General features: G+C 33.1%; 1 protein-coding gene across 1 annotated transcript in view; it reads right to left on the bottom strand.

The window, feature by feature from the left end:
• The window catches only part of LOC133175691 (scavenger receptor cysteine-rich type 1 protein M130-like), a 72,467-nt gene extending 45,807 nt beyond the window's left edge, over window positions 1–26,660 (bottom strand). Inside the window, exons 1-2 of the mRNA XM_061310800.1 lie at window positions 26,521–26,660; window positions 25,848–26,014 (exon numbers count right to left, since the gene is read on the bottom strand). Coding sequence (XP_061166784.1) covers window positions 25,848–26,014; window positions 26,521–26,660 — 307 coding nt within the window. The remainder of the gene's footprint in view (window positions 1–25,847; window positions 26,015–26,520) is intronic.
• Between the last annotated feature and the right edge of the window lie 396 nt (window positions 26,661–27,056).

The following is a 27,056-nucleotide window of genomic DNA, read 5'->3' as shown; positions in this document are numbered from 1 at the left end:
TTTACTTTAGGAAAGAGCTGGACCTGAGTTAATTGAATTTTTCATATTTTGTATTTACTAATTAATATTTCCTGCAAATCGTAGAGCAAAATGTTATCAGATTTCTTGACTTATTTAAGATATTTTGATGCACAAATATGGCTTTGTATGTGTCTGTATGGAGGTTTGATTCTTTTTTTTTTTTGGGGGGGGGGGGGGGTTGGGTTACCGATGCATTTTTAGTTCATAGTTTCAATTTTTAATTATACGTTTGTGCGGCCGTAGTTGTCGTTTGTTCGATATAAGGGTCACGTGATTCTTTGATACAAATACAAATGTAGTAGATCTGTCGGTTGTGGGTCAATCTACGCTCGCTTTTGTTCTCAGGATGTCAAGTGAATTAAGAATGAATCTTAATTTTAATTGGAATGGGGGAAAATGGCTAAAAATGATGACACACATATGGAAACATCAATGGATAACACCGCCAAAATATGGCTGAAATATTGCCGACTCGGCGTAAAACAATAATAATCAATCAATCAATGGATAACTTGGCATTGGCATGTAGATATACTCAAAAAAGAAACGCATAGTAAATTTTAGTGACACATTGAACATACAGATTATTTAGCAAAATTATGTATTGATAATAAAACAAGAGGCCCAAGGGCCTTAACGGTCACCTGAGTATAAAACAACAATTTGGAAGTTAAATACACTGATAGATGAAGCTTTGTTGCCCTAAAGCAAGAGAAGTAGGAAGATCAGGATCAACAAAATAATTAGTCTAGTATTCAGTATCAACTCATAAATTAAGTTCTAATCTGTCCCCCACTTAACACTATCATCATGCAGACTATTAACAAACTATTAGTGCTTCAGTACTATTTTTAAACCCATATTAAGAGCTCTAGCATTGACCTCTCTTATGGTCTTTGAAGAACTTTTAATAAGATAAGTTATTTTTGTCTCATTTTTATTTATCTATTACTTACAGGTCAACCTGATTATTAAAACTAAGAAAATACTTTTTGAATTACATGATAAACATTCTTGCATAATTATCTTATTCTATTAACCTTTCAAATACATTATTTACAGTGATTAATTATCAAAGGTGAATGGAAAAGGGGAATAACTTCTCTCAGTAGAATACAAATTAATAGAGCCCTGCCCAGGACTAGAATGCTTAGACAAATGGTCCAGATGTTCAAAAATCTGGTAGAAATACGCTTACTTATATCATTTAAACTTTTACTCAGTTTTCTTCCAATATGCCCAGAAGCAGAGAAGAATTTCACAGGTACAATGCATTTTCACTACAGATTCAACAAAGCCTTACCCTAACACCAGAACCCAAGACCAAGGGTCAAGAAATTTACAAATTTGAAAGAGTTACCCTCATCATCATACCTATGGACTTCAAAGAATTAACACTTTTCCACTATATTATCAAAAGCCCCCCCCCCACCCCCCACCCACCCAGTTATGCCAGAACCCCTGACCCTAGGGCCACTAGATTTAAAAATTCTGTTCGAAGCTCACATTTTCATCATAGCTAAGCAATTTATTTATCAGCTCAACGCTAAGGAGCAGACAGGATTAATTAATTATTAATTAATAGAATTAATGCTTTTTCACTATATAATCAATAGAGCCCCCCCCCCCCCCTCCTTCCTCAAGAACCCCAAAAACTGAGGCCATATATTTGAAAATTTTGGAAGAGGCATCCTTGCCTATCATAATCATGCACTTAGTTTGTTTAAATAATCTCCAGTAGCAGAGAAGAAGATTTTCAAGAATCAATGCATTTTCACTATATAATCAATAGAGTTCCGTCCTAACACCAGAACCTCTGTCCCTGGGGCCATGAAATTCACAATTTTTGAAAAGGCATCTTTATGCATCATAACCATGCACTTAGTTTGTTTAAATAATCTCCAGTAGCAGAGACGACAATTTTCAAAGAATCAATGCATTTTCACTATATAATCAATAGAGCCCCGCCTTAACACCAGAATCCCTGACCCTGGGGCCATGAAATTCAAAATTTTCGAAAAGGCACTTTTGCTCATCATAACTATGTACTTAGTTACTTTATTTAATACCCAGGAGCAGAGAAGAAGTTTTCAAAGAATTAATGCATTTTCAATAGATAATCAATAGAGCCCCGCCCTAACACTAGAACCCCTGACCCTGGGGCCATGAATTTCACAATTTTTGTAGAAGCACTCTTGCTCATCATAACTATGTACCTAGTTACTTTATTCAATACCCAGGAGCAGAGAAGAAGATTTTCAAAGAATTAATGCATTTTCACTACATAATCAATAGAGCCCCACCCTTACACCAGAACCTCTGACCCTGGGGCCATGGATTTCACAATTTTGGAAGAGGCACTCTTGCTATTTATAACTATGTACTTAGTTACTTTATTTAATACCCAGGAGCAGAGAAGAAGATTTTCAAAGAAATAATGCACTTTCACTATATGATCTATATAGCCCCACCCTGGGGCCAGAACCCCTGACCCAGGGGCCATGAATTTCACAATTTTTGAAGAGGCACTCTTGTTCATCATAACTATGTACTTTAGTTACTTTATTCAATACCCAGGAGCAGAGAAGAAGTTTTCAAAGAATTAATGCATTTTCACTATATAATCAATAGAGTCCCACCCTAACACCAGAACCCCTGACCCTGGGGCCATGAATTTCACAATTTTGGAAGAGGTACTCTTGCTCTTCATAACTATGTACTTAGTTACTTTATTTAATACCCAGGAGCAGAGAAGAAGATTTTCAAAGAAATAATGCACTTTCACTATATGATCGATATAGCCCCACCCTGGGGCCAGAACCCCTGACCCTTGGGCCATGAATTTCACAATTTTTGAAGAGGCACTCTTGCTCATCATAACTATGTACTTAGTTACTTTATTTAATACCCAGGAGCACAGAAGAAGATTTTCAAAGAATTAATGCATTTTCATTATATAATCAATAGAGCCCCGCCCTAACACCAGAACCCCTGACCCTGGGGCCATGAATTTCACAATTTTGAAAGAGGCACTCTTGCTCTTCATAACTATGTACTTAGTTACTTTATTTAATACCCAGGAGCACAGAAGAAGATTTTCAAAGAAATAATGCACTTTCACTATATGATCTATATAGCCCCACCCTGGGGCCAGAACCCCTGACCCTGGGGCCATGAATTTCACAATTTTGGTAGAGGGCTCACTGCTTATTACAATGATGCCAACAGTTTGACTGCTTGATGTCCTGGAGTAAAGAAGAAGATTTTTAAAGATTGCATTATTTTTGGTGGTTTTAGCCCCACCCCTCAGGCCCCAGGGGGGCAGGGACCATGAAATTCACAATTTTTGTTCCCCTTCACCCATAGATGCTATATGCAAAATTTGGTTGAAATTGGTTGAGCGGTTTCAGAGAAGAAGCTAAAAATGTTCAAATGTTAACACACGACGCACGCCGACGGACGAGAACGGATAGCAATAGGTCACCTGAGTGACTCAGGTGACCTAAAAAAAGGTGTGGTCGACATTAGCTCTACAATTTTAATGTCATAATTACTCAAGGATTTTAAAATCAAAGATACTTTAAGGTCCATGATATAAACCATATCAATCCTACTTATATGCAATACCGTTTTCTATATCATTACACTACCACCACCAAATCTATCAACCTTCCGGAGGCAGTTAAAACGTTACTTACGAAGCCTTTGTACTGACAATTACATAAGGCTTAGCGATAAAAATTCTGGACTAGTAGCTAAACCAAACTGTTCAGCGGCGTCTCTGTGGAAATACTCTGTTGGTATGAGACCCTTGAAGTCGATATTTGTGGTGCTGTGAGGTCAGAACAACGGCATGCATAGGTCCTCTGATGATAATTTCAGCATTCCGTAGTCAATTGCAAACGATCTTATTAGATATTCTGTGCAGTTCAGGGAAAGCCAATGCTGTGGATGTGTGCTGACAAAAGACGGGATTGTTTTTGTCACGTGACCATGATTCTTACCAGGTACGCACAGATTGCGTCATCGACAGAAATAAAAAGCGTATTTAAAAAAATTTTGTTTTTAAAGAATAATTAACAAGAAGGTATCGAGTTATGTTAATTTGTTAAACATGTAAAAATGCAAATCTACATCTTCAGTATAGATTCTTAATCACATATTTTGCACGTAGCTTTAGATTTTGGATGACACCATATAGCTATTCATAGAATGGCATGTTATCTTACGGATCATTGTGTACTTGCGTTTTACATTACCGATATTGGCTAGCGAAGATGAAGTTGTACCATGCTGTTGGTATATGTTTTAGAGGTTAGATATAGTGTTTTGTGCAACATTGAAAGCTCTTACAATTGTAGACTGTGGAACACCTGCTTCCAATCACCCACTTTCCTTTTTGTGATATGCAGTATTTTGAAATAGCGTCAACTTTCAGATAAAACCAGAATTAAAATATCGAGAACCCTAGCTTTTGATAGCCCATTTTGTACCTAAAGGGTTTGCATTAGAAATCAACAAAAGAAAAGAGTAAAAAAAAAAATGTATGACAAAAACTATCTTACATTATTTAGGGTATTATTCCTATTATGGATTTTATTTTGTTTTGTCTTGTTTTGTTTTTTTTTTTTTTGTTTTGTTTTGTTTTGTTTTGTTTTTTTTTTTTTGAATAGTATATTTTAAATCAATGTTAATAGTAATTTCTTGATAAGATTAAAAGTGTAATATACTGAAATTGCGACGAATGTTTGTTAATAGAAAATAAAGACCTACCGAGCAGCATACTGTTTACAACAAAAAGTGTTTGTTGATTATTTAGCACTTATAAATTTATATTCGGACGGACAAAGTGAGGGAGAATATAATTACTAGGGATGTAAACGAGTACCCGGTTAACCGGGTACTCGATCAAACGTCCGAGTATCGAATACTAAAATCGGTACTCGGTTACTCGGATGTATATTTTTTCATATTTCAAAGTACATATATTTATTAAAAACTTTTATTTGAATATGCACTGTCCATGTCTATACAGTAATTAGCGTCACCTTCTCCAGTTAATACCCGTTATCGCCTGTGGCTGTGTATATGTATATACAGTAATTACCGTGACCGATCACTCGACACTGTACACAGCTGTCCTCACCTCTTGTGACCCTAATTTTTGGATGGCTTCAATTTTTTGATTTCAATGTTTCAATCGTTTAATTAGATCCACTAATTATCCTTATATTATTTAATTAGCATACAGTAGCGAAATGGGGCATACGTAGAAATACCGCTACCAATTCAAAAGCGAATTAAGAAATGTTGAAAAATAACCGAAGATTTAATAAATGTTAAATTCAGCTCTGCATAATAAATCTAGCGTATACGGGGGAAGGGCGGAGACCATATATTTAAGGAATCACTGTATAGTTTGTTGGGTATGCCAGAGCATCAAGGGTAGTTGGAAACTTGGGGATAATTTATGCATGACGGGTGAAGTTGTAAATACTAGTAACAAGAAATCGTCATACTTGTCTTTCAGAGTTATCACAAAGAAAAAATTTGGAAATGTTAATAATATACGACTCGCGATCACAATAACGATATTCTCTTCTGCTAGTCTAATTATTACATTACAAAATTGCGTCCTTCTCCTCCGTTGATCAAAATGTCTTCCTAAACAAGAACTGTAAAGCATTAATTTTGTAGTCATTGGTGTATTAATTGAGCATGTCTTTTGTGTTTGTTTGATACATAAATTAAGTACAAAAATCATTTTCGTTTGGCTCGATGATTATATACATGCATTATAAACTAAAAGAAACATCGAAGGGGTATACAGATCTATAAATCAACAAACTTTTACATGTATGCACACTTTTTCCGAGTACCCGGGTACTCGATCGGAAAATCGTCCGAGTAACCGATTATCAAATATTGACCGATTTGACATCTCTAATAATTACCAAAAAAAAAAAAATGCATTACGACATGTATCTCTTTGAATATAACAGAATATGAATTGAGTTTACAAATTGTTTAAACAAGATTTTCTTTTTCTTTTTTTTTTTTTTTTTTTTTTTTTTACATCGCATATGTATTAAATAAATGACGCACTTTTCAAGATTTTAACGACCAAAAAAAAATAATTTTGAAAAAAAATTATATCAATTAATATTGATAAAATGTACAATTGAACTGAAATCCTTCAATTTGATAATTAATTGTCGGGTGACATTTTGAAATCCCTGCCTTTTAAAAGTTTTAAAGATACATATTACATGTAGGACATCATTAATGTGAATAGCTAGGGAAAGCATGATTCTAAAATGTCAATTTGCTTTGTAGGGAAAATGATATTTCTTTAAAATAAGAGTTCTTTCTCTGAAGATTAAAAATTTGAGACTGACCGCCACAGTGAACTACTACAGTACTGTAGTAGCAGGAGTCCATTCTAGAAGGACATTCCGACAGCATTTCCTCTGTTCCTATACAACTGACCGACTTCATGGTCTTTCCATAACGGTTAGACTTTGAAGTTGAATGCACAACCTCTCTGAAATAATGACAATCATTATTGGACAGACTTTTTGCAACAGTAAAAAAAATGAAATAAGAACTGTCACCATTCATGCAGTTTTACTTTTAACTAAGTAAAGAATTCTGATCGACAAGTCAAAAATAAATACAATTGTTTCAATATAGCCTAATATACAATCACTATTTTATGAATAATGAAAAAGAAACAGCTTGTCATAACACATGATTTTTTGACTATAAAAGTCTTATTTTCTTTTTTACTAACACTTTTTATCTAACTTTTATATGCGGATACTACATGTATTAGAGAAAAAGGAAATGTATCTTTGTCTTCCGTGGAACAATTTTGCATTTTTGTAGATTTTTATGAGATTCGGTCAATGTTCATTATCTTCACCTAGTCATTAAAAGTTATATTGTGAATATAATTTTTTTTTGTAAAAAAGTTGCCAAACAAAACACACACAAAAAACAAATAAACAAACAAACAAACAAAAAAACCCTAAAAACGCGCAATTGAAAATTGCAAAAATTAGACTAGTATTTCAATACTTTTATTTTTTGGCGACTATTAAAAAGTGTCTCTATATTTTTATGGTTAACAGAAAAATTCATTTGCATGCAAACTTCAAATTCATGTTAATTTTCTTTTCTTTGTTTTGCACTCTCTAATATGGTAGGGCACCCGCGTGGCGCGGTGGTTAGAGCGTCGCGAAGTAAGGAGTTGATCCTTACGTCGCGGGTTCGAATCCCACTGTGGGACGTGGAGACCAGTCCTTCGGATGAGACCGTATAAACCGAGGTGCCATGTCGCAGTAGGTGGCTAGCACGAAAAAGACCCCTCACTGCTCACTGGCCGTAAGTGCCGAGCATAGGACAAAATTTGCAGGACTTATAGGTGAATGTCAGTTTACTGTTTGTTGCTAAATAGAGCAAAGTTTTTTGAATAAATACCTGATTTACAATACACACAAAATCGGTCTTTAATTCCAAGATCCTATGTTACATACGTGCTTAGGTTTAGATGACGGCAGATTACCCGAGCATTATTCTTAAGGTTGCTTTCACAGATACCACCCCATGCATCGCCTTCGAAGACTTGCACAGTATTCTCTGGACCTAAGCGCACATTGTCTGTGACAAAACGATACACAATTGTAAGCGCATTTTGGAAAGAAGACATAGTTTACAAAACCAATTTTAAACATAGAACTATGATACTAGTATACAACGACTATGAAAGTATTACCAGACTTAGAAATAAATGATCTTAGATGAACAACACAATTATGGGAGTTTTACATCTAGTTTGATTTAATATAATTTTTACCATAACCTTAGAACGGAACATGAAACCGTGTAATATGTTTGTGTAGATTAATTATCAAAATATATGCTTAAAAATACTACGAGGGTTGTCCCAGAAAAACGCGAACTTTTTAAATATTTCATAAACTACCGTACCAAAATTGTTCATTTTTGGTACAATGTTGGGAAATCATATTTTCATCATTTTGACCAAATACTGTAAGGTTGGAATGTCATATGCTCTTAGAAACAGTATTTAAAAGGTGTTAAATATTGGTGGTCTGGGCACGGCAATTTCTTGACTTTCAAAATTAGCACTGTCATCTGTGTTTTCTTTATTACATGGCTATACGGAAATATAATGTAACAAAAAAATACATCCATAGAAACTGTACGATCTAGAGTACTCGTGTATAAAAAAACTAACACTTTGACATCATAAATAACAAAAAATTGACGTTATATGACCAAACACTATTAGTTAGATATTGTCAAAAACGGCGACGTTGGGCGATAATGCGGCACACCAAATTAAAATGTTTTGTATGGAATAGGGTACATGTACATGTGTATGACCCCTGTTTATACGGGAAAAGAGCAAGAGCGAAGGGACGACACAAATACATGTATCGAACACTGGATTATTCATGGTAAAACAAGTTCAAAGATGGATGGACTGGTTATCCGATGGAAGAAGCGTTTGGTAGACCAACAAAAATGATGACAGACTGAAAAGTCTAGAGCTGGACGTCGCCGTTAAGTTTAGGATCGGGATTGGGAAATTGTCTATTAAAAGAATTAATTTCATGATTAATTCTTAATGGACATTTGCGAAATAGCGTACAGCGGACTTCGGACTTCAGACATTTAAAGCGAACTTTTCATAGGGAGCGGTATAAAAAATTGAAAAAATATCAAATTACAACAAATCATCTGAAATGTAAAGGCTTTTAATATCTATAGATAAATTTAAATCGAAGGATGTTGAAATTCGTATTTTGATTGCTTAATTTAGAAAAATTAAAAGAATTTACAGGTATATGTGTATAAACATGTACATGATGTATATAAATTCCAACATCGAAATGTCTCGAAATAAGTTTTAAATTATATCAGTATGAAATATTAAACTGAAAAGCATCAAATATGAAGTTCATACAAGTACTACTACAATCTTCAAATGAATGGTACACACGCTTCATTTCCACTTTACATTCTGTACGTTTCTAATTTACAAACTGAACGTACAACTTCCGATCTATGTGATGAATAAACCTTATCAAATTTTATAATTTTTTATTATTAGATTTCCTGCATAGTTTGTTGATTATTTGATGATGATAAAAACGACGTCAATATTGTCTAAAAATTAAATATATAAATTTTGTCTCAAGACGAAAAGTATGTAATCATCAGGAAGTACAGATCTTGGCCAGTCTTTTTTTTTTGGTCGTCAATTGTCTTGAGCATCATTTAGCCAGGAAAAGCACAGTCTACATGTATATTTCCTTCCTTAATTACACTGTATCAGTTGTTATTTTAACATGTATGGCAGGGCAGTTTCGATATTCCGAATAAAATACGCGTTGAGGTTCGATGAGGAGAATCTATTATAACGGACGTTCCATCAGTTTCACCCTCTGCGTGCACAATTTTGGGTCATACCTGCATCATGTTTTTCAATTCTCCATTGCTTGGACATTTAACGTTGGAATATTAATTGAGTGGAAAGCATTTATCAAAACTTTTATTGCATATTTTACTGTAGAAAAACTAAAAATATCCAATTTTAAACACAGTAGATAATTTGAAACAAGATTTAATGAAAATAAATTAAAGGTTTCTCAAAGAAAAAAAATTGCCATGTTACGTTTTTTTTTAACCATTTTGTTAAATATTGAATTAAAAAAAATGTTGAAGATTCCAAAACATTAAATTCTCCAGTTATTTCATAAGATCCGTAATGAATAGGCACGTGCATCGATTTTGAAAAAAAAGGGGTGGGGGTTCAACAACTTATCTTTAAAAAAATGTTTGACAAACGAAAAAAGGAGAATTGTCTAAACTCGAAAATTACATCAAGCGGGCGGGGAGTGTATGTATGTGTGGGGGTGGATGGGTGGGTAGTTTGTTCCATCTTAATTTTGCATACATTTGCATTGGAGAATTTCACTATATGAAAAGTTCTTGTGAAGGAGGGGGGGGGGGGGATAACCGACAATTAATGAACATTTTCATACTTAATTGATAATAAGTATTTAAGTTTGGATGCAAGGTCTGTATATAAATGGCGTCTTACACATCACATCAGGGTATTGAATTTCAAATCGGTATTAATAACACGCTACATTTCTGAAAAAGCTGAGGAGATCAGAAATCTGCATCCATGTTTCCTGCAAAGTCAACTGTACATCTCTCTTCATTGCAAATTCGATATACATTAGGGCACATTGATTCCTTTCTTCCTTCGTTTTTTTTTTTTTTTTTTTTGGGGGGGGGGGGGTAAGACAGGCAAAAAGAAAACGATTTTAAAAGCTGAAAAAAATAAAATTCAAGTAATAATTATTATAATAAATAAAAAATAAAGTAAAGAAAAAGTAAATAATTTAAAAAAAAATAAATAAGAGAGAAAAAATAAAATACATTCTCAATGTAAGTTCGAATTCCGATTCCGAAGAAACTGACTGAAACATTAGTGTTATCCAAATGTTCCGCATTTTTTCCTGTTATAAATGTCGCAGAATTATGCAGTTTATTTGATAACAGTAATATTAAAAGCCATTGTATTTATTCAAATACAAAGGTGATTTATAAATTCTACAGTTTGAGATGTTCCCCTTATTTAAAGTCCGAAGTCTGAAGTCTGTTGTCCACTGTACGCAATTCCGCAAATGTCCAATTGTAGTATGTGAAATGGATAACTCGGTAACTAGAAGAAAATCAAATGCCTTATCGAATTTCTACTTCGAACGAATTTTTAAAAACGCGCGATTCCTGAACAAATTAAAAAACTCTTCGAGCTACGTTTTGACGTCGTCGATGTTGTGCCGGTGTAACGACGAAAAGTGACCCCCGTAGTATATTGGCCAGGGATTTTTCTACGTAGACATTTGACCCCCTTTTTCGTAGAAATTATGGCCTGGGGGTCATTTTTCTCCGTGTGGGTTGTAGAAAAATGACCCCGTAGAATAATGACCCTCTGTCTCTTTTATTTTTCTACAAAAAACTGGTTTTGGTAGGAATATTCTTGTTAGGCAAATACGTAGAGGTAAAATCAGTCAGCCTAAAAGCTATTATGCTGTTCGATGACTATAAGAGCAAAAACACACGTGTTCTTAGATTTGTTTTATCAAATTTTATTTAAAAAAAATTTAAAAAAAAGTTTCCAGAGTCGTCATTTAAAAAAAAAACAAGATTATTTACTTAGCTGGTGTCAGAGAGAGAGAAAAAAACTTATATATGAATAAAAATGCACTGTTTCTGTGTATAATTGTAATGATCCTCTTTAAATTTTACTCTGGGTAAATAATGTAAAAAAAAAAAATGAAAATAAAGTCTAAAGCGTTTTTTTCATCAGATGTTACAAGAAAGATTAATGTTTTTGAACCCTACCCAAATAAATCTGCGTGAAAAAAATGGACAATTGTTAAGAAAATTAGATCTCATATATATCTTTGATTTTCTGGTAAAAAACTTCTAATAAGTATATAAGGCAGATTAAATTTGTGTAAAAATAACAGACAGGATTAAATCAAAATTCCTTTGATATTCGATCTCAGAGACACAAAAAATGTTTAGCTCAAAATCTTTACCAATGTCTTTTTCGTTCGCTAGTGTCAACAAAGTCTATAAACAAAATGAGGCTTTTTACATAAAAAAATGATTAATTAATAAAAGGGGTGTTTAGTATACTAAGAATTGACACAAGTTTATACACAGTAGTACGTATTTCCCCTTTCTAGTTAGATGTAATAATTTTTACCAATAGAAAAATCGAATGTTGCATTATGAAAAAGCTTCTCTGCCTAATTTACATATTATTTTTTCCCTAAGTATGATTGGCAATATTAGCACAATTGAAGTTGCGTTCGCAAGACTACATAGAACTCTGCCAAAAAATATTGTAACACATATTGTGTTCGAATCAAGTACATGATTCGTGTCAGCGTATCTATAGTGGTAAGTTTTGAGGGAGTTGGTAACGAGGATGTAACCCACTCTTTAAATTTGCTAGCCTCTAGAAAAACAAGAGGCCCAAGGGCCTTAATGGTCACCTGAGTGAAATACAACAATTGAGAGGATCCATAGAGTATAAAATAAACTGAAAGGTGAAGCTTTGTTGCCCAAAAGCAAGAAAAATAGGGTGATCAGGATCAACAAAATAATTAATCTAGTATTCATTGACAGTTTATAAAATAGGTTCTAATCTGTTCCCTATTTATCACTATCACTATGCAGTATATTAAATAAACTATCAGTGCTTCTGTACTATTTTAATTTCTTGTTGAAATCTCTTACATTGGCCTCTATTGGTCTTTGATGAACATTTAATAAGACAAGTTATTTTTGTTCCATTTTTATTTATCTATTACTTACAAGTCTACCTGATAAGTAAAACTATGAAAATACTTTTTATATTAAACAATAAAAATTCTTGCATAATTCTCTTATTCTATTAAACTTTCAAGTACATTGTTTACGGTGATTAATTATCAAAAGTAAACGTCAAAGGGGAATAACTCATCTCAGTAGAATACAAATTAATAGAGCCCTGGCCAGGACCAGAACACATGACCAAAAGGTCCAGATATTCAAAAATCTGGTAAAAATACCCTTCCTTATTAAAACTTTTAATCTTTTTGCCTCTGATATGCCCAAGTGCAGAGAAGATTTTTAAAGAAATAATGCATTTTTACTACAGATTCACTGTATTATCAATAAAGCCCCCCCCCCTCCCCACCGAGAAACACTAGAGCCTCTCACCCTGGGACCAGAAGTTTGCTCATCATAGGTAATCACTTTGTTTATCTGCTTAACACTAAGAAGCAGACAGGATCATTTAATAGAATTTATGCATTTTCACTATATTATCAAGAGCCCCACCCTTGCACCAGCACATCTGACCCGGGGTCATGCAATTCACTATTCTGGAAGAAGCACTCTTGCTCATCATAACTATATTCTTAGCTTCTTTGCTTTTTAACTAGAAGCAGAAAAGAATATTTTCACAAAAATTTTGCTTTTTCACTATATAATCAATAGAGTCCCCCCCCCCCCAACCTTTTCACTAGAATCCTTTACCCTGGGGTCATGAAATTCACAATTTTGGAAGAGGCATCATTGCTTATCATAACAATGTACTCAGTTTGTTTCAAAAATACCCAGAAGCAGAGAAGAAGATTTTTAAAGCATTAATGCATTTTCACTATATAATAAATAGAGCCCGGCCCTAACATCGGAACTGTGACGTTACATATTGTCGTTTTGTACATATTGTCGCCGGCGACAATATGTACCGAGACGAGCCTTATTTTCCTCCTGCATAATGGACGACAAAATATACAGTCAAGCACAAGCACTTATTGTCGTCGGCGACAATATGTACAGTCAAGGTCAGCATATATTGTCGTCGATATATTGTTTTGCTGAATATTTACTTGAGAAAAGAAAGAGAGATTGACAAACATACATACGCACGGAGGGAGACAGACAGCATTACTCGCAATACTTTTTGGTCAGAAAAATTGTGTCCAGGATTGATGTACATCACTATGACATATACAGATACCGTAATTCTTGACATATCTGATAAATCAGCTATTCTTTTTTTCTTGTAACATATTCTTGGAGATTGAATACAGGTATGTTTTTTCTGTTCAGTAGTAATGATTATTTGGAAATTATTTTTTTTCGTTATTCTTATATACGATCATGTGCCGATAAAATATTATAAATATAATTTATTGTTAATAATAATAATATAAGAATGACGCAAAAAATAACATTTTTAGATCACCTGAACTGGTAAGTTCAAGTGAGCTTTACTGATCACATTTTGTCTGACCGTCAGTCTGTCTGTAAACAATTCATAATTTTAGCTTCTTCTCAAGAACTATTGGGTTAATTTCAACCAAACTTGCCACACTTGCATCTGTGGATAAAGGGGATTCAAGTTTGTTCAAATGAAGAGCCATGCCCTCTTTCAAGGGAAGTAGTGAAGAATAAGTGAAAAGTTAGTGACTTCTAAAAATCTTCTCAACATCCACTTTGTCAGAAAAGTTTAAACTTGTGAGAAAGCTTCATTAAAAATGTAGACTAGATTCAGTTTTATTCAGATCATGTCCCTCGGGGGATAGGTGTGGCTACAATTGATGATGTAATTTTTTCATAGAATATTTAGAAAAAAAAAATCTTTCAAAATCTTCTTTTCAAGAACTACTAGGTCAGAGGGTATGATACTTATGTGAAAGCTTCATAGCGTACGTTCAATTTTGAGGTGTTGGCACAAAAAAGATCCCTCACTGCTCAATGATCCTGAGTGCCAAGTACAGGTCTAAATTTGCAGCCCTCCACCGGAAAGTGGTAACCTCTCAATATGAATGAAAAATTCTTGAGAGGGACATTTTAACAACAAACAAACAAACAAAAACAAAATCAATTCTGTTCAAGTCGTGACCCCAGGGATAATGTGGGGCCACAATGGGTGATCAAAGTTCTACATAGGAATATATACAGAAAATCAAACACCAAAGAACAGATGTAGCACCCCCCTCTCTTGGTGGTTTGATTTTTTTTTTTTTTTTTTTTTTTGCTTTGGTAAATTCTGTTTGTCTAACTTGTATATACTTAGTCCACAGGTAAAATTTCATAATTAAATAATTAACTTAACATATACAATAATACTGATGGACGACAATATGCGTAGTGAGGGAAGGTACACATTGTCGCCGGCGACAATATGAACAGGACGACAAAGTGTACCGTCACAATCATGCTGCATGAAATAGCATATGAGACACGTTAGTGTGATTCTCACACCAATTACATTCATAAAACTACCAAAAAACAACAAAAGACATCTTTAAACAGCAATATCTGTGTGGCGACAATATGTACAGTGAGGATGAGGCACAAAATGTTGCCAGCGACAATATGTACATATGTAACTTTTCAGTCGGCGACAATATGTACCGATGGACGACAATATGTGCAGTGTTGGTAGGTACAATATGTACAAAACGACAATATGTACCGTCACAGGAACCCCTGATCCAGGGGTCATGAAATTCACTATTTTGGAAGAGTCATCCTTGCTTATCATAACTATGTATTCAATTTGTTTAAATAATACCCAGGAGTAGAGAAGAAGATTTTCAAAGTAATAATGCACATTCACTATATGATCTATATAGCCCCCACCCTAGCACCAGAGCCCCTGACCCTGGGGCCATGAATTTCACAATTTTGGTAGAGTCACCCGTGCTTATCATAACTTATGTATTCAATTTGTTTCAATAATACCCAGGAGAAGAGAAGAAGATTTTCAAAGAAATAATGCACTTTCACTATATGATTTATATAGCCCCGCCCTAACACCAGAACTTCTGACCCTGGGGCCATGAATTTCACAATTTTGGTAGAGTCACTCGTGTTTATCATAACAATGTATTCAATTTGTTTCAATAATAGCCAGGAGTAGAGAAGAAGATTTTCAAAGAAATAATGCACTTTCACTATATGATCTATATAGCCCCCCCCCCCCCCCCCCAGCAACAGAACCCCTGACCCTGGGGCTATGAATTTCACAATTTTGGTAGAGTCACTCTTGTTTACCATAACTATGTATTCAATTTGTTTCAATAATACCCAGGAGTAGAGAAGAAGATTTTCAAAGAAATAATGCACTTTCACTATATGATCTATATAGCATCCCCCTAGCAAAAGAACCCCTGACCCTGTGGCTATGAATTTCACAATTTTGGTAGAGTCACTCTTGCTTATCATAACTATGTATTCAATTTGTTTCAATAACACCCAGGAGTAGAGAAGAAGATTTTCAAAGAAATAATGCACTTTCACTATATGATCTATATAGCATCCCCCTAGCAAAAGAACCCCTGACCCTGTGGCTATGAATTTCACAATTTTGGTAGAGTCACTCTTGCTTATCATAACTATGTATTCAGAGAAGAAGATTTACAAAGAAATAATGCACTTTCACTATATGATCTATATAGCCCCCCCCCCCCCCAGCAACAGAACCCCTGACCCTGGAGCTATGAATTTCACAATTTTGATAGAGTCACCCGTGCTTATCAAAACTATGTATTCAATTTGTTTTCAAAGAAATAATTCACTTTCACTATGTGATCAATATAGCCCCGCCCTAGCACCCCTGACACTGGGGCCATGAATTTCACAATTTTGGTAGAGTCACCCTTGCTTATCATAACTATGTATTCAATTTGTTTCAATAATACCCAGGAGTAGAGAAGAAGTTTTCAAAGAAATAATGCACTTTCACTATATGATCTATATACTATATACATGTAGCCCCCCCCCCCCCCCCCAAGCACCAGAACCCCTGACCCTGGGGCTATGAAATTCACAATTTTGGTAGAGTCACTCTTGCTTATCATAACTATGCATTTAACTTGATTCAATAATATACAGGAGTAGAGATTGATTGATTGATTGATTGTATATTGTTTTACGTCCCATTCGAGAATTTTTCACTCATATAGAGACGTCACCATATACCGGTGAAGGGCTTCAAATTTTGACCTTTACTCGGCACTCAGGGCCATTGAGCAGTGAGGGATCTTTATCGTGCCAACGCCTGCCGTGACACGGGGCCTCGGTTTTTAAGGTCTCATCCGAAAGACCCGCAACTTTCACTCCAAAGTGCCGAGCGCATGGCGAAGGAACAGTTGCTACCTATTTTTTATCGACTTAGGTCTGTCGCGGCCGAGATTCGAACTCACGACCTCCCGATCACGGAGCGAGCGCTCTACCGACTGAGCTACCGTGAACGGTCAGGAGTAGAGAAGAAGATTTTCAAAGAAATAATGCACTTTCACTATATGATCTATATAGCATCCCCCTAGCAAAAGAACCCCTGATCCTGTGGCTATGAATTTCACAACTTTGGTAGAGTCACTCTTGCTTATCATAACTATGTATTCAATTTGTTTAAATAATACCCAGGAGAAGAGAAGAAGATTTTCAAAGAAATAATGCACTTTCACTATATGATCTATATACCCCCCCCCCCTCCCCAGCAACAGAACCCCTGACCCTGGAGCTATGAATTTCACAATTTTGGTAGAGTCACCCGTGCTTATCAAAACTATGTATTCAATTTGTTTTCAAAGAAATAATTCACTTTCACTATATGATCTATATAGCCCCGCCCTAGCACCCCTGACACTGGGGCCATGAATTTCACAATTTTGGTAGAGTCACCCTTGCTTATCATAACTATGTATTCAATTTGTTTCAATAATACCCAGGAGTAGAGAAGAAGTTTTCAAAGAAATAATGCACTTTCACTATATGATCTATATACTATATACATGTAGCCCCCCCCCCCCCCCAAGCACCAGAACCCCTGACCCTGGGGCTATGAAATTCACAATTTTGGTAGAGTCACTGTAATTTGGCGATCTTTTGTTACAGATTGCTCAACTAAGGACACATCTCTTCCCAAGCTTGCTTTCACTGGGCACCAACACAAACATCATTTTAACCATCTCCTTTCCTTCACTAAAACAATCAATCCAATTAATGATTGAACTTCTGCCATGTCTTTTTGTCTTCATAAATCGTGTACAAATTATTATATGCTACTGAAAAGGAATTTCTAAGATAAACGTTAAACTTTAAAGCCGTTCGTTGCTCAAGTACGACTGAGTCAACCATTTTTTGTCACGTCATCTACATATTGAGTCATTTTTATATTGTGACGTCCAAACGTGGAGCAAATATCTCCTATTTATAGAACATGTTTATGACTAAATGTGTGCCAAATTTCATTTTGATCTGAACTGTGGTTTTGTAACGAGATAGTTCACGAACTTTTTGATCACCCCTCGTAGTTCCCTAAAATATAAAAAAAAAATGTGCACATATGAATTTAAGAACATAAAATATCACAATCATATATCCAAAAATATACTTTGATTTACTATAGTAAAAACTTTGATACTGCATTAAACTATAGTTAACGTTGGTAAACTATAGTTTTTTTTTTGTTAAAACTATCAGTGTTTTTCATATAGCGATCCTGATACAAACAAAATATATAGTGTTTCATAGTTAACGTCATTTAGATACATTCGTTTTTTCTCTACAATAGAGATAATATAATTCTATAGACAATAATTGTAAGTACACAAATTACAGGGGAAACAAGAAATCTATGAGCCAGTGCTCTCTAGTGATACCCCACCCGCACAGACAGACGGACAAGATTTGTACCAGAATGAATATATCACTGTATAGCATGCCGAACCAAAGAGTGTTAAAATTTCAAGCATCTGGGATGAGTTGTTGCAGAGAAAAAAATGTTTCAGACAGACAGACAGACACAAATACTCACCCCGCACACAAAACAGAGAGATTCGCAGGGTACAAGGTATATACCCCCAATTCCTTCGACGCGGGGGTATTAATATTCATGTAATGAATAAGAATAAATGAACCCAAAAGAGGGAAAAAGATATTACATGATATTAAAAATGAAGCAGTAATTACGGTTAATGATAGCATCTCCATATTGGACGCTATTGGACGCTTCATATGCCGTGCTTTCTCTAATTTTTTCCTTGTCTAAAAATAATAATACAATACGTTTTTTGTTTCAATGCAATGGTGTATCCAGAAACTGATACATGTAAAAGCTGGGGTGGAGGCAGGTTGAAAGCGGGCACAAATTTTAAGCTAGAAGTATGGGGCCACAAACTTGTCCTTTAAATAGTTTCTGATGACATCCATTCCATACAGGTATATCGTTGTCAGAAACATATCATGTCATTTTTGGAACAAAACCTGTGACAAAAAAAAAACAAAACAAAAAAAACAAAAACCAAGAAAAAACAAAACGGATTATATATATATATATATATATATATATATATATATATATATATATATATATATATATATATATATATATATGGATAATGAATTTATGCTCCTCAATAATGTATACTCAATGGGATGCAAGCAAAAAAAACCTTTCCACGTACATTGTATATCATGCTAGTATTGAGAAGTGGCGTTAAGGAGGGGAAGGTACTTTGCTCCTCCTCCAATATACATTTGAAAGCAAAAAAATCAGGAGACTCTAGACCTTCACCGACCCTCCCCAACATCGGATATAACACCTCATTTCTAAAGGTTTATTTATAAAATATAATGAAAAAGTAGGGGGTCAGATTTCTATGGGGGTGATTTTTCAACGTGTGTGGAGTCGTAGAATTACCGGCCTGGAAGGGTTTTCTACGGTCGAAAAATGACCCTACTTGCCGTAGAAAATTGACAGGGGGGTCATTTTTCTTAGGAGAAATTTGACCCCCCGGTCAATATTCTACGGGGGTCACTTTTCGTCGTTACACCGGTAGCTATTTTGAAAGATTCGTTTATCAGAGAGAGAAATTGTTATTTATACGAGGGTCATTCAAAAAGTTCGTAGACTTTTGTCATAACTTTTTTAATAAGCGTGATATTATAACCAAATTTGGTACACATATTTTAACAACAGATTCAAATAATTTGAGTAAAAAGTGGAATATATCTTGATATTTATTAAAATTATCTAAGATTTAAGACTGCAAAAATGGGGTCACGGAGAGGGTCAAAATTGAGTTATTTCAAATTATACACTTAATCATGCCGATAGCAATACCTCTAATAAATGACACTTAAACGAAATAAAATTAAATGTTTAAATTTAGCAAGATGCTAAAAGGTAATGTAATACCTTGCTTCGTTTAAAAGATGTCAATTTCTAAAGTCATATAGACTTGATTTTAGAAAAAAAAGTTTGACGTCGAGAGACGTCACGGAGCAGCGAGTAGCAATAAAATTTGTTTTGCTTTCGGAAAACCTCTAAAACAAACCCTAAAAATGCTGGATAAGCCAGGAAAATATACTACAAATGAACCGTACATTTGTATACAATGGAAACGCCATTTTCACAGAATTTGTGCTAATTGTGTTGCATTTGGACCAAAAAATAAAATGTCATATAGCACATTATTGACGTGTTTTCTAGAAAGTACAATACCTCTGCACGGGAGTCCAAATTTTTTTTATATCAGCATTCTTATGAAAAAAGTTATGCGAAGTCAAATTTTGGGTGAGATCTTGTGTTGCTGACACTGCATTACACCTGTTATATCTAACATTAAATATTAAAGATATTTATTTATTCCAAACTTCTTGCAGGTTTCGATTATGTATCTGATTGCAGTGAAATAAAAGAAAAATGTTATGGTTCTCTTTGAAAACAAAAATTTTATTCACATTAATGACTTGCTAATTTTTTTGCCTAATTTATCTCCCGTCCTTAAGTTTATCTACCTTTACAATTATACATAAAACCTATATAATTATCATGTGAAATATTTCTTGATGTATAATTGTTATGCAGTTTAAAAAAATGTCTATGATTTCACTTATGTTAATACAATTCATAAAGTTATAACAAACAGTTTTATAGATAAATTCAATGAATTAAAGAATTTTCTGAGGTATCTATAAATTTTTTTCAGTATTGAAATTGTTGCGGACACTACAATATATTGAAATATTGCTAAATGACACCATATTTGGTTTGAATGGAGTAAACTGAACATCTTAATCTCCAACTAGTTCTATATGTGCGGTAAATAGTATATTATAGGGAAATAAAAAAGGCTAGTCAAAAATGGTATTTCGACCTAGAAAATAAAACCCATATATATACCAGTAAGTTTGAAGTGTTATCTTGTACAAAATTACCAATTGTTATCTTAATCCAATTAACAAACTTTATTTTCAAAGGAGCTAAATATCAGAGAAGTACACATGTATGTCATATTTCAGAAATATTTAATGAAATAAAAAGTGAAAATAATACATGAATGTGTTATATAGTTATTAATGTAGTGTCCGCAACACAACTGCATTAGTTAGAACTAGACTTATTAATTAACAATTAACATATTGATATATTCTTGAGTTTCCTCTTATTCAGTTTTAAATACCACATGAAAATTGACTTTCAATATATAACATAAGACTGACAAGTGAAAGATTTTGAATAATATGTATTAACAAGTCGTTATGGGGTGTTATTTTAAAGTCTGAAGTTTAGTTCCACTAAGTTTTGTAATCTTACATGTTTTAATTCAATATTTGGATAATTATAGTGATGGTCAATTGAAATCATGTTACATTTCCTTGAAAAAAAAAAACCTTTGAATTAAAAAAGCTGTTGCGGACTCTACAGCGTTGCGGACTCTACAAAACACAATATATTTGCCAGAATTCCAAGCAACACTGAGTTAAAGTCTGATATTTTTTGGTAGATAGATTAGTAGCTGCACTGGCTTCTTACATGTAAAATAAAAGAAATATAATTCACAATGCATTCCAAAATAAGCACATGTTGCGGACACTACAGAATTTTGGGACATTTTTATGCCAGTAAGAAGAAAGTGTGTCATGATTTTCTAAAGTTTCGAAGAATCCACTCAAACTTTTCTATACTGTTTCATTTATCATTTAACTCTATTTTTAAAAAGAACCTAAAGTAATAGTAATGCATGAACATATTTTTTTAAAATTGCAAGTTCAAACAGTAGAATTATATAAAATTTCATAACGCATCTGCATTTTCACATATTTCAACATAATTTCGCTAATATTTTGTTGATTTACATAAAGTAAATTGCATATAAAAGAGGGATAATTTCACAATAATTTGACATCTATCACTAAGAGCTTCTATTGTAAATCTCCTGAAACAAAAACTGGATAACAAAGCCATTTTTCAGCTGCAAAAGCATAACACATAATATACCCCATATTTTCAGTAGTAAATCTTCAATATTTTTATTGTATAGAACATGGGAGTGTTGTATATTATTTAACTTGTTAGGGGTACCATTTGGTCATAATTTGGTCATAATTGTTAAGGGTTTAATCATATATTTTGATGCAGAGTGCATTATAACACTAGTGAGTATGAAAAATCACAATACTGTGAAAATGGCGAAAGGACAATTTTTGATTAGAGATTTTGAATCAGACGATGGATAGTCTGCGAAGAAACAGATTATATTTTAAAATCTTGTCAAAAGAGTAAGTAACGTCATGAAAAGTTATGTGCTATTCACTGTTGCGGAACTTGTGAAAGCAGAGTTACGCGGCAAAGAATTTGAAAACACTGACAATCTAACTTAAGCTACTGGAACTATTGTTAGCAAACTAGGTGACATGTGTTATGGATACGTTTTTATGAATGGAAAAGACGCGTGTATGGAATGAAAACCCCGAGTACCTTTGAGAAACTTTCTTGACGTTGTTTTGGACGTTATAATATTGTTAACTTTGCTCCGTGATGACAAAACATGTTGCTTTTAAAATAGGCTAACACGAGTTCCATTTAAACAAATGGAATGAAACTTCACATATCGACAAAATAAATGTTTCTACAAATGAAAATGCATTGATATTTAATTTTGTAAAGATAATATGATGAGGAGAAACATTGTCTACGTATTTTTTGAATAGTCCTTGTAGAGATATTTTATTGAAATTTCTCTGAATTGTGTAAAAAATATTGATTATGGTGCATGACAATTTTTAACTTTATAATATTAGTGAAACAAAAAATATTGAAAAAGTTCGCGTTTTTCTGGGACAACCCTCATACAATATAAATTTCTGATTTATTTTTTACTTATGTAGTTTATATAATTTCTATACATCAAACATGTTCAACTTATTGAATTATCTTTATTAAATCAGTAAAACAACAATGTAACATCAAATATTTGTGTATTGAACATAGCAAATATCCCGAAATGTGACTTTTACCTTCAACCAAATCCAAAAAGGACAGTAATCTTTCATCTAAAATAGTTTCTTAAAGAATTAAACCATCGCTTCATATAGAATTATTGATATAAAAGTATTGAAAGAAGTACTAAGCTAAACATACATGTACTCAGAGATTATATAGGGTACAAGAATCGTTTTGGTAGACATTTATTAAAGGACTATACATGATAAAAGTCAATTTTGGATCCCATAAATCAAAATTTTTAAATGTGATTCCGGTACGTGAGATTGTTTTTTTTTTAATTCTGTGTACAAGTTTATATTTTATTCTGTGTATGAGTTTATATTTTATTCTGTGTATGAGTTTAATTTTAGCTATTTCTATATATCAATTTTTTTATTATTTGTCTCATTTATGTGAATTCACTGGCTGTAAATACGTCAGAAATGATGCTATTTTTGATATCCGATTAAAATAAGGTTTAAAAAATGTGCCTTTTTCTGGACATTCATCCTATGGGAAGCATGGAACACAGCTTTGAATAAGCAATTTTTTTCTCTTAGTTAATAATTTTGGATAGATACATCTTTGGTGAAAAGATAAAATTTGTTAAAGTCTGTGCTCAATATTTTCTAGAAGAAAAACTACTTTAGATAAACATTTCATACAAATATGCTAAAATGGCGGAAAAAGATGAAGTTAGTAATGAAATATTTATTTAATTTAAGAGCAATTAGATCAAATAATTGGAAAAAAAACACGAATAAATGTCGCGTGATACTGCACAGAGTTAACTTATATATAGAGTAAAAATAAGATATTAATTTTTAGGGGCCATTTGAGACACGTCATATATAGTTCTTTGAGTTGAAAGAAATCTACAAAATATAATTGTAGACATGATGTGACGAGACTAAGAGAAGCAGAAGACGACAAATGCATTCAATAAATAAAATTATCAAGATGATACTTTCGACTGTTTCAGAAAAAAAAACATTCTAATGATTATAAATAGACAAAATTTTAATTGTTCACTCCTTGAAAACTTTGAATATTATCTCCAGCAGAGAAACAACCAGTTACCCATAACAAAAAAATCATTTATTTACGGTATTGGAGGAAAAAAATAATGAAATGGCTGATATCTAAATCTTATGGTTAAAATATTATGTATATACGTCTAGATGTACTGAAAAACCTCTATATGTGCACTCTGCGATATCACACGAGTTGTTTTTACCAAACACAAAAATATATATCATATAAAAATGGTGAAAAAGATAAATTTGATACTCAGTGGAACAGCTGGACCAACTATTTTTGTAAATCTCTCTCTCTCTCTCTCTCTCTCTCTCTCTTGTAATTCTATACATGCACAATTCTGTCATAGGAAAGATAATGGACATCTTGTATAGAATGAAATGTGTTGAAAAATAAAATAATTAAAAAAATTAATTGTTTTCTTATCTTTCTACAAATGAATTATTCAAATTATACATTTAAACATAAATCATATTTTCAACCGTTTTATTTAGATGTTTTTATATCACTACCTTTCATAAAAATGAAACGTTACTCTCTGCTTGAGTGAGAAGTCCAAGTTTTCATTCCAATATTAGTAGAATACAGTCTTTTTTCCGGAAAAGTTGGGACGGTGAATTATATAAAAGTTATATTGAATTGATTTTAGACGGGATATAAACACGATTTAAATTAAAAAGAAAATAAATATATCTCCAGCAAAAAAAATTTCTTACCTGTGCAATTGTATTCTAGACTTGAAAAACCTTTCTTACAAATACAGTATATCCCACTCGATTCTTCGAAGCAATCAGAATATGTCGTGTTACAGGTGTGAGAACCAGCTTTACAGTTGCAAGAAAACCCGGTATATCCTGGCTTACACACACACTCTCCAGTTTCCATATCACAAGAAGCAGTATTCTGTCTGTTACACTTGCAGTTTTCTTCACAATTGTCGCCATATTTCATGTAAGGGCATTCTAAAAATAACTTTTTTTAACAGTGATAGAATAGGTTAAATGTAGAAATTAAGAAAAATGATCTCGTATAATAAGATATCATACATGTACATGTATGTTATGGAAAATTCATAAAATTACATCTATCCATTTGTCATAAACTAAAGATTATATGGAGATAATCTAATTTGTTGGTTTCTAGAAAAGCATAAACAGTTTTGAAATGAATAACTAAGCGCACCTAATCAAGTAGAATATTGACAACGTACATAAGTTATTTTTTTTTTAAATAAGTAATACTATGAGTAGGCTGAGAACTTTCTTTAAAGGAATTTTTGTTCAGTGAAATATTTCTTTCTAATTTAAGAGATATGGACATATAGTGAAAGATCACAAGACCGTCAAAAACGCTAGTACCGTTGTACATATATAATATTAATGATTTATTTTTTTTATTGTATGAACATTTTGTCAGAGTTAAGCTGCATTACATCAGTGACGCTTGTTTTAGTAAAAAGGTCCTGTAATATATATTAGCTATACTTAATGTCTGAATCCAACATGTCCATAATAAAAAGATTTACAGTGAAATACTGTTGAACGATTTTCGGCGAACAATTAGAATCATAACCTCGCCATTCAGTTGATTCAGAGGAATCAGTTTTTAAACTTCCTGTAGTAATTAGAAATATTCGAAGCAAGAAAACAATATGTAATTGTTTAAGACCCCAACTATAGCCGTATCGGAGGATGCTTTTCTAAAATGCAAAAAAACAAAACAATATAAAAACAGACAGGTTCGTGATGAAACTAGATTCACATTTTTTTTCTCTTGATTGATTATACATGTATATTGAAAAAGATTATTGTCGTAATTGAGTAAGATTTCCAATTGTAGATTTTTTTTCTTCCATAGTTATAGTTGATTAAGATACTAATTTTTAACCGTGTCTTACCACTATCACATGAGATCCACACCACGATGTAGCCATGACAGAAGTAATGATAAGTATATTTCTCATAGCAGTCTGACAGAGTTTCCTCATCACCGTTGCAAATGACATTGATCAGGTGTATTCTGGTACTTCTTCGAAATATACCAGAGGCTACTCGCACATATTTCCTGTTTTAAAAGTATAATGAAACAAAAAAAGCAATGCTAAAACTTCTTAAATAAAATTTCAGTTTAGGAGGTTGGATCCTGCTATTCAAAGGCTTAAGAATTTTTTTTTTATCACCAAAGCAAGTATAAAGATGTAATGAAAGCGCTGAAGCTTTACGGAGGATTTTTGTGTTTCCTTCTTATATTTCTTTTAAATACTGTTATCCCACAACCGAGCCTTTATTTCAATTTTGGATACACCCAAAAAGCCAGTAAAGCAGAGACATAAATCATACAATTAAATTGTAATGCCACAGCTCAAGGTATTTAATATATCATACACTGTTACAAGTTAAAGTATCAAGCCCTTAAATATAGATAACAACACTACATTTAAATTAGATAATTTTTCATTCAGTGACTTTTTATGCTATCTTCATAAGGTTTGATTTATGATGGAGATATCATAAAAATATTGTCAAAGAATATTGAAACAAAATGCATTGTACATGTAAAAGCAACCTTACGTTGGCAAACCAAGTTCTCGACAGGCTACTTTGGCATCATCCTTATCAAATCCAATGTCACAAATATAGCCCCATTTATTGTAGCGATAAATTTGAGGAGTTCCACTGGTTCCTCTATAAGTTGTTTGTTTCGCTACCATTCGTATCCATGGTTCTATTGTAAGAAGAAATCTAAATACTACTAACTATGCGTATCATATGTCACAAATATTAAAATTAAAAATGAAATTGAAGTTATTAAGAGGCAAACAGAAAGAATACACAGGAAATGGATAATACGTCCGCAACTCAATACGCTACTTTGTATCGCTTTTCAGGAGAGAGTATCATAAAAAATTCAAGTGCAACAAAAAAGCCAAGAAAAAAAGCTGACAAGAAAAAAAAATACAAGTACAAAAGAAAAGGAGAAAAAAGAAGAAATTACAGGTAGACTTGTCTTTAATTATGAAATTTGAAGATTAACAACATATTAGGTTTATTAAAATGAGAGTGTTTGACCTTACTTAAGAATGGAGGAGCAAGCAACTGTGATTTGA

Source organism: Saccostrea echinata, unplaced genomic scaffold, assembly GCF_033153115.1.
Source record: "Saccostrea echinata isolate AGI-Se365-2 ecotype Australia unplaced genomic scaffold, CSIRO_AGI_Sech_v1 ptg000064l, whole genome shotgun sequence".
Lineage (NCBI taxonomy): Eukaryota > Metazoa > Mollusca > Bivalvia > Ostreida > Ostreidae > Saccostrea > Saccostrea echinata.
The sequence above is the reverse complement of the archived record's forward strand: the minus strand, read 5'-3'. Positions and strand labels throughout refer to the sequence as shown.